Source organism: Crassostrea angulata, chromosome 2, assembly GCF_025612915.1.
Source record: "Crassostrea angulata isolate pt1a10 chromosome 2, ASM2561291v2, whole genome shotgun sequence".
NCBI classification, from domain to species: domain Eukaryota; kingdom Metazoa; phylum Mollusca; class Bivalvia; order Ostreida; family Ostreidae; genus Magallana; species Magallana angulata.
The window spans coordinates 19,256,779-19,268,843 of record NC_069112.1 but is presented as its reverse complement, the minus strand read 5'-3'; the positions used below and the strand labels follow the sequence as shown (position 1 = coordinate 19,268,843).

Genomic DNA, 12,065 nt, shown 5'->3' with positions numbered 1-12,065 from the left:
AAGAAATAAAAAAAAAAGTTCGGAAAAAAGTAACTCTCTTTGGCTATTTCCGAAGACAAAGCGTGTACGTTTTACGTCTGAAACATGACGTCATAATGTAGACTGAACACGCGACGTTTAGTTAAACTTTGGCTAATTATTTGAGTAGGCAAACAGGCGGATCCTACTGAGTGCGTTTCAAATAAATTTTGTTCAACAAAAATTAAACTGCACGGTGTTAAATCTGCGCTCGGTCCAACGGTCACACCGTTTATATACATATTATAAATGTACAATTTTGAAATATAATATTCATTTCTTGAACCAAAAATTTTGAACCTGACATCTTCATTGATTTTTCTATACGTCATGACTATTGATGAAAAATACCAGAAAAAAACTCTTAACATTTTATTTATTCACTCCCGTTTGTATTTTCAGTACTTTGATTTATGTCAAGTCCAATTTATGATCGGGCTCGAAATTTCTTATATTTTTTTTTTATGTACCAAATTGCAAAAAATGTCTCGATCGAGGTAGGTAACGCAAAATTAATGCTGTATATCACTTAGTCATTGTATCAGTGTATAACCTTGAACATTCATAGTTGTAAAAATTATATTAGTAAACAGCGTAGGTCGTGAGAGCGAAGAAAAGATGTTTACATTATTGACTCGAATTTTCTCTGCCAATCAACCCAGCTATATATTTGTATCTCTATCCTCGATATAATCATTAATTTGATTAAGTGAAATAGAATATCAAAGAAAAAATTAGAAATGGCAATTGTGCTTACGGCAGATGTATATATTTTCTTTGTCTATTAACAGATTTAGAAACGCATTTGTTGGAAAATAACCATAACTGTTGTACTGGGGTGCGACCAGTTCTCGCCGAGTACCATTTCTCGCCAGTACATTGTGACGTCATTTTTCGTCTATAATTTTATGTGTTGATAAAATGACGTCACAATGTACTGGCGAGAAATGGTACTCGGCGAGAACTGGTCGCACGCCAGTATGGTTTTGTAGAGTAAGGTACTGACACTATCATATCATTGGCGGCCCTAAATTTGTTAGGGTCATAGAGTGACCCATATCAGTCATGTCCTTTTTTTGTTTTCCTCGCATGTCTTGCGAGATTTAGTCCGATGTTGATGGAAAAAAATTAATATAAATTATAATGTGAAGTCATACAAAGAAATCCTTTACATGTATGTTGTTATTGTTCTGTGTAACCAAGCGACTAATGTGGCACGTATTGATAGGGTAACGACTCATGGACCTCTGAGGATATATATTCTACGAGTCATTTTTTGTTTCTGATTCATTGTATATGTAGGAATATGAAATTTTGTTTTTGAAGCATAAAGATTCAACCTGGAGCTGTAATATGTGAGGAAAGTGAACTGGTTGGAGACATCACAATAGGTTTGGACCCAAATTATTATTATGATAATTAATAAAAGATAAATTACCATAAGCCTTAGCCTTAAAAGGCTGTTTTGGATTGCAATTCAATGAATATTCTTTCCAAAATAATTTTGCTTTGACAGTTAATTAAGAAATATGACACATGAACATTTGTGTTTGTAAGTAATGAAGCCTTACTTTGCTCAGAGTAATGCTAGAGTAACAATATGGAATTATCTGCTAGTAAGTCGACATAACTATTCAATATTATCTTATAAATGCCCACAGGAAGTCGAACAGTGATACACCCAAAAGCCCGAATTATAGCCGAGGATGGCCCAATTATAATCGGAGAGAACAACATCATTGAGGAACTTGTCCAGATCATCAATAGGTAAGGTCCTAAACCAGTTCATTCAGATCCAGATTTTAAATCCCTCTGTATAGTCAGGGATGTAATTTTGTCTGTCAAAAAGTGATTTCCATGCATTTCAAGCTCAAAATGGTCATTGCAGCGGCACGTCTTTTAACCCCAAGGAACCCCAAGGAACCCCAAGGAAACCCCAAGGATACCTCAATGACAGAAATGAATAACTATTGATACCCAAGGGGGTCTCATTAGAGTGCAAGGGTCACCCCTTACCCTTGGTACCCCAATTATACCCCAAGGAACCCCAAAGATAACCTAATAATACAGATTTATAACTGCTGATACACCATAGAACCCCAAGGAACCTCAAGGATACCCTAATAACACAAATTTTAAACTCTTGGTACCCCTGAGGACTCATTGGACACACCTCTAAGAACCACAGGGAACCCCAGGGATATCCCAAGGAACTCCAAGAATACCCTAATAATACAGAATCATAACTCTTAATACTCCATAGAACCCCAAGGATACCCTAATACATTGTAATACAAATGTAAAACTCTTGATAACCCTGGGGACTCATTGGTATTTCAGATACACCTCTAAGAATCCCAGGGAACCCCAGGGATATCCCAAGGAACTCCAAAAATACCCTAATAATACAGAATCATAAATCTTGATACTCCATAGAACCCCAAGGATACCGTAATACGTTGTAATACAAATTTAAAACTCTTGATAACCCTGGGGACTCATTGATATTCCAGATACACCTCTAAGAATCCCAGGGAACCCCAGGGATATCCCAAGGAACTCCAAGAATACCCTAATAATACAGAATCATAAATCTTGATACTCCATAGAACCCCAAGGATACCGTAATACGTTGTAATACAAATTTAAAACTCTTGATAAACCTGGGGACTCATTGGTATTCCAGATACACCTCTAAGAATCCCAGGGAACCCCAGGGATATCCCAAGGAACTCCAAGAATACCCTACAAATACAGATTCATAACTCTTGATACACCACAGAACCCCAAGGATACCTCAAGGAACTTAAAGGATAACTTAATAATACAAATTTAAATTCTTGATACCCGTAGGGACTCATTGGTATCTCAGACAAAACCCACGGATACCCCAAGGAACTCTAGGGATACTCTTATATATGTATTGGTTATATAAATTTTATAACTGTTGATATCCTATGGAACTCCAAGGATACACTATATCTCTTGATACTTTTTGGGTCTCTTTGATATCCTAGACAAATCACAAGGTATCCCAGGGAACCCCATGGGTACCCCAAGAAACCTAAAGGATACCCTAATAGTACTCTAATAGTAATAATACAGATACCCCATTGTTATCCCTGACACACCCTATGGATACCTCAAGGAACTCCAAGGATACCCAGTAATATAACTTTTGATACCCAAATGAACCCCAAGGATACCCTAATAACACAATTTTATATCTCTGGATACACCCTCGGGGCTTTTTGATATCCCAGACACCATTAGGTATCCCACGGAACTCCATGGATACCCCAAGGAACTTAAAGGATACCCTTATAATACAGATTCATAAAACTTGATACCCCATAGAACCCAATGGAACCCCAAGGATATAGCCTAATAATTCAAATTAAAAATTCTTGATACCACTGGGGACTCATTGGTATCCCAGACACGCCTCTAAAAACCTCTATAAACCCTAGGGAACCCCACAGAAATCCCAAGGAACTCCAAAAGATACCCTAATCATACAGATTTATAACTCTTGATACACCATACAACCCCAAGGATACCCTAAAATGTAATACTTTAAAACACATTTGGTCTAGCCGAAAAATTTTTGTCTATAAATTTGTTTCTGACTTGTGATATTGCATCACATTCTAAAATATAATGAAATTCATCGGCTAGACGTTTTTTGTAACAGAGAGGACAAGATCTCTCATTTAATGGAATACCTGCCCATCTTCCCACTTCAACTGGTAGATGGTGATTTGAAGTACAAAAGAACTATATATATGATATGAGTTAAATTTGGCCCCCATTATTCGCAATTTTTTAAAGTGTTTCAGGTACAATAATATGTTATGTTATATTTTAGAAGAGTTGATGTAAATTTATTTTTCACCTATTTTTTTGATTTTTTTGCACTCACTGGCAGAAAATGACGTCATAAGTGACGCTGTTTCTATATTTCAATCAAAATCAGTCAAAAATTTACATTTTTCTTATCTTTTTATGAATGGGAAATATAGAGGGCATGCTTGAACAGGGAAAAATTTTTTGTCACTTATTAGCCTTGGCTAGATACATCTCTGATTAAAATATTTTGTTTGTTCAAGCATGCTCTCTATTTTTTCTGAAAGAAAAACTGCTTGAAAACAGGCTGTTTTATGCTAAAAATGCAAAAATGGCAGGAAAAGGTTGTCTTTACGATGTCATATTTCTAAATTCTAGGCAGTTGAATCAAAATAAACATTATGTAAAAACATCACATATATATCTGTACAAAGAAAAATGATGATGTTCATTTTAGGGGGCCATTTTAGGCCCATATCATATATATAGTCCTTTTACAAGAATTTTTCTGAATTTCAGGGGTAAAATATTGAAATAGTTCCATCAGTCTGAAAATGTAGTCCTAAATGTACATGCATGTTGTTGAGCATTTAATTCTTTTATATCATAACCACTATAGCCAAATTTGTATGATGCGTGTGATAATTCCTCTGCATTTCTGATAAAATTAACATTTATAGTTTTTTTCATTATTAAAATCAACAGCCCAAAACTTGAACCATATAATGTTTATTTTTTCAAGGTTCTTGATAAGGGACATCGAAGGGGTAGAATTGTCATAGTTTTCCTTCTCCTCAAAAGAATGAATATTAAGTAATTTTACATGAAATAAAAATTAGCTTGTACGATCAATCATGATAGAACAAACCCTTTTTAATTATCAAAATTTACTTCTATTACAAGTATCTAATTAATTTTTTTATTTTAAACATAATCTCAAAAAACAGCCTGTTATTTTTTTTTTATTAAAAATTTGCTGAAGGTCAATAATTGAACAGACTATAATTTACCTGTAATTAATTTCCTTTGTTCTTTGAAACCCTTACCTGAGCACCATTCCCTCTTAGCTAAAATCATGCAGTCTCATAAAAATTTCAGAATTATAGCAAAGTGGGAAGACACCCAAAATTCACAAGGGTTGTCTACCAATAAACAAGGAGATGTAGGTGTAGGTAAATACATTGCAACAGTGATGGTGAAACCATTGTGTATACATGTAAAGGGTTATGTTGGCCCTTTAATCCCTGTCCAAGAGCTACCACCAATATACAACGGGGTGTCTACCTGCAATTAACAGGTATTTTGGTGCCTCTCAGGTGAACATTCTGCACGCGTAATGGGTCAATCCATTGTGTTGTACCCACGAAGGGGAGATAACCCCACTCTACACTTCCATGATCACTTCTTGTCTTTTCTCAAAAGTACTCCAATAAGGGTAACACCCCCTATGTCAATAGTAAAACAAGTTTGGGTCTTTGTAACTGAACAATATCTTTCTCCACTTTATTTGAAAATTTCACCGAAGAAACATTGTCATATTAAGTGTTCATATGAATGGTTCACCGGAAGAATTGCAGACTTCCTTGTGGTGACATAAAATTTAGTGCCCTATTTTCATGAATTTGATATAATTTGTTACTGATTCAATATTGGCTGATCATCAGTTGGTAAGAGACAACAAATTCTGCTGATTAACGGTACTCGATTATGATTTTCAACTGATTTGACAACACTAATTGTTAAATTCATCCAAAGTGAACAGATATTTTAAGTCAGGAGAAACATTATTTTTATCATACCAGTATGTATTGGGGTATCACAAGTGTTCCTTGGGTTGCCCAGATGTTTTTATGATATTCCATTGAGTAATTGGGTATTAATTAGTAATATGTTTTACAGTACAACCATTGGAGTGGTTATTAATTATTAAATTGTATCAATTGGGTACCTTGCAATTGGGGTTCCTACAGGTATCCTTGGGGTACCAATAGTTGACCTTTGGACTCCAATGAGTATCCTGGGGTATCAATAGTTATCAATTTTTATAATTGGGGTATCCTTGGGGTATCAGGAGTGACCCTTTGATTTTTAATGAGACCGGCCTTGGTCATCAAATTTACTTTCCACCATTGACGTATCTATGGGGTTCTCAAGGGTATCCTTTGGGTTCTCATTGGTATACTTGGGATTCATTTGGGTTCTTTGGGGTACTTATCACTTTAAATACATATGTATAACAGTAATATATTTACAAATTAATGTATCTGATGATATTTTTTTTTATTTAATTGTTTTAATGAAAAACCAACAAAATGACAATAATCCCACCCTTTGCAGTAAATGGAAATACCGGTAGCCAAGCAATGCTCTTCTGTTGATAAAAATTTGAATATCTTTCTAATAAGAGTCTTAACAGATGCAGTTAGTTGTTTCAAATTTTCCTCACTTTCTGCTATGGTACAATGGAACTCCATATCAGAAAATTGATCCCATAGGACTTTATATATGATTTTATTTGATGAGCTTGTTAAATTTAATAAACTCCCAAAACATTACCATAATTACCATACTATGTAAAAATATGTAAGAAAGAAAATTTAATATTACAAGCAATTTTAAAATTGCGGAAACACTACAATTATCATATCAGTAATTTTAAATCTATAATTTAAATTAAATTCCCTATAGGGTCACTTCATCAATTTACTTGCATGACTAATAAATTTAAACAACTTCTAAAAATAGTTCACTTCTTTATTTTAATAATGTTATTATTTATTTCCTTTTAAATTAGCCCAAAAGCCACTGCCCATTTTACAGATTATCAATTTTCCATACACACATGCTCCATCTTAACCATGGCTCAGATAATGGCCTCCTTGGGACAAATGAATTCAGCCAGCTCCTAAGAATTTATCATTGACAAACAAAAATTCTGCATTGTCTGCAGTTGATAGAATACTTATAAAAGATAAATTTAGTTAACACATAAAGACAAAAAACTTCCATTTGAATGTATTTATATAAAAATATATTTTAGGGTATTTTAATGCTATAAATTAATTAATAAAATCTGTAAGGATTACCTCCCTTACTTTTCAACATCAGTGAACAATATATAGAATGAGGAAAATGAAAACTGCCATAAAATCATTAAATCTTGTCTGATCCTAAAAAAATTACAGGTGCACATCTTCAGATGGTGATCAACATATGTACAAATTTTCCGACTGTTCCATGCAGTAGTAAAAAATTCTATAGGGGGGACAAAGTTGCATCTACAGAGAGACGGACAGACGGACGGACAGGGTGAAACCAATATACCCCCTTAAACTTCATTTGTGGGGGTATAGGGGTATAATGAGACTCCTTGGGTAGCACTAGTTACTAATTTCTATTATTTGGGTTACTTGGGGTTCTAATGAGTATACTTGGGGTTCCTTGGGGTATCCTTGGGGTACTACGAGGTGACCCTTGGATTCAAATGAGACCCCTTGGGTATAAATAGTTATTAATTTCTATCACTGGGGTACCTTGGGGTGAGCCTTTGATTCGAATGAGACCCCTGGGGTATCACTGGTTAATAACTTTATCATTTGGGTTCCATGGGGTTCTTACGGGTTTCCTTGGGGTTCCTTGGGGTACCCTTGGGGTACAAGAGGTGACCCTTGAAGTCCAATAAGACCCCTTGGGTATTAAAATTTATTAATTTTTGTCATTGGGGTTCCTTGGGGTATCCTTGAGGTTCCTTGGGGTTTCCTTGGGGTTTCCTTGGGGTTCCTTGGGGTTAAAAGACGCACCCCATTGCAGTAAAAGATTCCTAACTGATTTGATTTTCTGTTTTTATTTTGTTTGCCAATCACATTCCTGTATGGTACATTTACGTTAATTCTGAATTTCATTCTCTGATTTGAAATTATGGCTTGTACAATTAATGTTCTTGTTTTACAGGAATCCGGATGGAAAAACTAACACAACACAGCAAGTGATGATAATTGGTAACAACAATGTGTTTGAAGTGGATTCCTGTATCCTTTAATTGTATCAATGTAGGCCAACCTTTAAGGGTCCTCCACACACCGGGGAAAAATTCTGCATTTAAACCCATTGTTCTAAATTACTTAAAGATAAAGGTTTTTATCATGTGTTAGACTTGAAAATGGCTAAAAATTGTTTCAATTTGGGGGGTGGGGAAATCATTTTTTGGGAGTTGATTTTAATCAACTCTCCTATGCAGTTACTCTGGCAAACCGAAACTGAAACAGTGTTTGGACCTAAGCACAAATCATCAGCACAAGAGTTAGTTCTTGAAAATAATCGATAAATTCTATTTTATGTACGCTGAAGCATTTTTTTAAAAGAAACTTATTTATAAATACCTAGGAAATAGTCAGATTTTAAATAGTACGAACAATTTGAAGTTTTTTTAGTCGTGTGTATTCCTATGCCAGAGTTCAATATAGTCTCGTTCAACCATCGGCTGTCTCCGTACATCTCTGACAAGCTCAGAGTCAGTCTATATTTAGAGGTCGCATCATCAAGCTTTCACGTGACCTGGTATCTCTTACTTGTCGGGGATTAACGGAGACAGCCGAGCATCTGGTTGAAGAGACTAGAGTTCATTATTGGTTGGATCTATATTTCAAATACCGATACATAGTTTGATGAAATCAATTCTATTTTACACAAATATTACACAACATGATTCATATGAGGTTTTCTCGAAATTCTTGTCAGAAAAGTCCGAGAATCCATATTATAAAAATGTGCGTAATTCAAATAGAGATTATAAACTACTTGCCAAGCAAAATAATATATCGTTGATTTTACTATAAATAATAATCGATAAAATCAACTCCCGTCAGTACCTCAGTACTTTGATTAAATTTTACAGCTGTGCATGAAAATAAAAAACCCTGTCATATTCGAACTTGGAACCTGTGGGGTGGTAGACCGAAGCTACACCCATTGCACCACAGAAATAGATACCAATTTTTGGCAATATAGACTGTTTCACAAAGCGTTAGAATTGCCATGTTGTGACAAAAAAGTAGTAGTCATGGGATGTCAAGGATCCTTAAATACATGTAGGTCAAACAATCATTCCAGATCCAGGCACAGTGGATCCATATTAATCCAGACACCTTTATTCTCAACCAAAGCATCCAGATAAATGAATTGCTCCTTGTAAAATATTTCACATCATTCTAATACAGTCCCTGAAACGCTCTATTTTCTTTTTAGTTGATATCAATGTAGGTCAACCTTTGAATACATCTGTAGGTAAAACAATCTTTCCAAATCCAGGTACAGCAGATCCATATTAAATCATAGTCTGTGCCAACATATTTATGCAGCACATTAGGATGATTTGTAAATAAAAATATACATGCCTGTGAAAGAGGTGCAATTGAAATCGATGAAAGGGAAAATTTCCAAGTCTAGATATCTTCATTGACACGTTATTATTTTTTACTAAAAAAAAAATCCAAAAACAAAACAAGATTTCTTACGGAGATTTATTATGGGGAATGTTTATATCTTTAGTCCCTTTGGAAGGCACTCGGAATACCTTGCACAATTTTTCAACGTTATCATCCGGGCTAGCTGCAATACAAAATCCCCATAGACATCACATTTTTTAGCCATGTATTGAAACTTTGATAAACTAACGAGGGTGTTACAACTGAGGAATCTTGGAAATTTTTCATACATTTTAATGGACTTCGTTTGAACCCTGAGGTATTTATAAGATATCGAGTAATTAAGCAAAATGTGAATCAAGGATATCTTGGGACAGACAGAGACACCTCCATTCTCAACTAAAGCATCCAGCTAATTTTAAATTGCTCCTTGTATAAGATTTCACATCATTCTAATAATCAGTTCATTCTCTTGAATCAGGATTCATCCATAAGGTGAAGCATCTGGATTATTAGCGTCTGGATTTCTTGAACTAAGTGTTTTGTTTACATGTATTCAAGTTAATGTTCTTTCAGGTTGATTAAATAAATAATGAGATAAATGTTGTTAAGGGTCTGCATTTCAGGTTTACTGAAGCTGAATGTTTTACTGGTTATGTTTTATTGAAATTTTCCCTTAACTTTGTCATCAGATGTAGAAGCCACAAAAATTGGAGACCACAATGTTGTAGAGGCAAAAGGTTTGTTCCTATTCAACTCTTTCATCTTTCTTTTTATTTTATCTTTGTTTGCTCATTGAATTTTAATATAAAGTGTCCTCATAGGGCCAGCATATACATGAAAATTTATAGAACAATCTACTTCGTAGATATAATAGATGCATATCATTTAATACATGTTCATGAATGAAATAGACATCAAATGCAGATAATTATAATATTCTGTTTTGTTTAGAAATATATACATTATATTAAATGTACTCAGTCTGTAAGAATGTTTAGTGCATGTTATGTAATTACAAGAAGATTCAATTCATCAGGTAATAGATTTAGTGTGGGTTTTTTTTAAAACATTGATAACTCAAAAAGGGGACAGGGGGGTTGAAGGCCTATCGTCAGCTATCTTACTACATGTATTTAAATTTTTAAAAGTAGGTCAACAACCAACCTCCCCTTCCCCTTGATCCACACATGTCATTGTGTTGGTCAGAAGTCAATGAAATTTAAAACAAAGCAAATTTCTACTTCTACAATATGATATGAAGGAAAGATTTCACTATGTTGCATTTTCTTCTAGCGAGGGTAGGTCGGCAAGTAGAGCTGACCTCGGGCTGTATTATTGGGTCAAAGTGTGAGGTTTCCAGTTGTGAAGTCCTGCCTGAAAACACGATCATTTACGGCTCAGAGTGTCACCGCAGGGTCGCTGCAGATAAACCGCCGGTAAGCATGAACAATTTTGTAGAGAAATTTTATGCCACATTTCGCAACTTACACTATTTCCCACTGTATTCTTTTGATAAGCAGTGAAATCATTTCATGTGAAATCCTCTCAAAATATAAATTCGTGTAAACAAATTTTCAGAGAAAGGATATTGTATACTACAGCCAGCAGTTAATTGACAAAAGAAATAAATAAAAACTGCCTAAATTTTATTTTATATTCCATAATTCTTTGATGTACATGTATTTAGTAGTTATACTTTTAGAGCTATTTTAGCAAGCTTAAGAGCTTGGACTTTGGACAGTATGTAAAAAAAACTCTGATTTGATGAAGGCGGGGTCTACTCGTGTAATTGTCCTGTCATCATGGTCATTGATATGAATGCATTGAATACAATGACACTTGTGTATTTCAGTTGAACAATGCCAATTTCAGATCCAGGGGGAGGAAATCTTTCAATTTTGACAGTCTATGAATATTAATATGCTTCTCTTAGCAAATTAAAAGAAAGAAGGTCAATATTTGAAAATTTGGATTAATGAGAAAACTAGTTAGTACATGTAACATCCCACCAAATGTCCAAGCTCGTTAAAACGGCTTTAACTCTGTGCTACATGTACATTTGAAAGCCTATACAATATATAACCACTGTTTTCTCCTTCAGCTGGTTAATGTATTTAATCAATGAGTATTTCTCTATTCACAGGCGCAGTCTCTACAGATTGACTTCCTCGCCAAGATCTTACCGAATTACCATTACCTGAAAAAGATCAAGGCGGGAACTCCACAGAGAAAATAGGGGATTTTTTCCAATTCAATACATCAGGTAAGAACAAATAATTTTCCTAAACTTTTAATAAAATTTCAAAAATTTTGAATTTTGAGCAAAAATATTATTTACAGTTTCATCAATACAAGACCTAATATTTTTACTTCCAATAATAAAGATATATATATTGCCAATGAAATTTAAAATCCATTTATTGTTTTTTTTTTCAGTGCAATATTTTCTGTTTCCTTGGAGCTTGGGTCTGCCACCTTTTGATTTTCTGCTGAAGCTTGCTCTTTCTACAATAGAACATGTGTCACATGTGTGTCACACAGACACTGCACTGCAGGAACATTCACTACACAAGTGTGAATGCCTTTGTATGTAAATTCAGGTGGTACAACCCTTTGATAGGAAAGAGAACTCTTTACTGAATTTTTCAAATCAAGAGATTATTTCAGTCAAATGTACATGTCTTCTAAAATTGAAATAAAATTATGAATGGATTTCTGTCAAGATTTGGTCTTACAAGTTAAATGTACGTTAAGGTTGTGTGCATTCCTATTGTA

At 34.4% G+C, this 12,065-nt stretch overlaps 1 protein-coding gene across 1 annotated transcript; it reads left to right on the top strand.

Annotated features, from left to right (window-relative positions):
• The first annotated feature begins 500 nt into the window (after positions 1-500).
• On the top strand, positions 501-12,002 carry LOC128173618 (dynactin subunit 6-like). Its single transcript, XM_052839293.1, has 8 exons — positions 501-515; positions 1,345-1,409; positions 1,680-1,785; positions 7,816-7,892; positions 9,980-10,027; positions 10,584-10,726; positions 11,434-11,553; positions 11,727-12,002. The coding sequence occupies exons 1-7, from the start codon at positions 502-504 to the stop codon at positions 11,524-11,526; spliced, it is 546 nt and encodes a 181-aa protein (XP_052695253.1). The 5' UTR covers position 501; the 3' UTR covers positions 11,527-11,553; positions 11,727-12,002.
• The last annotated feature ends 63 nt before the right edge of the window (positions 12,003-12,065 follow it).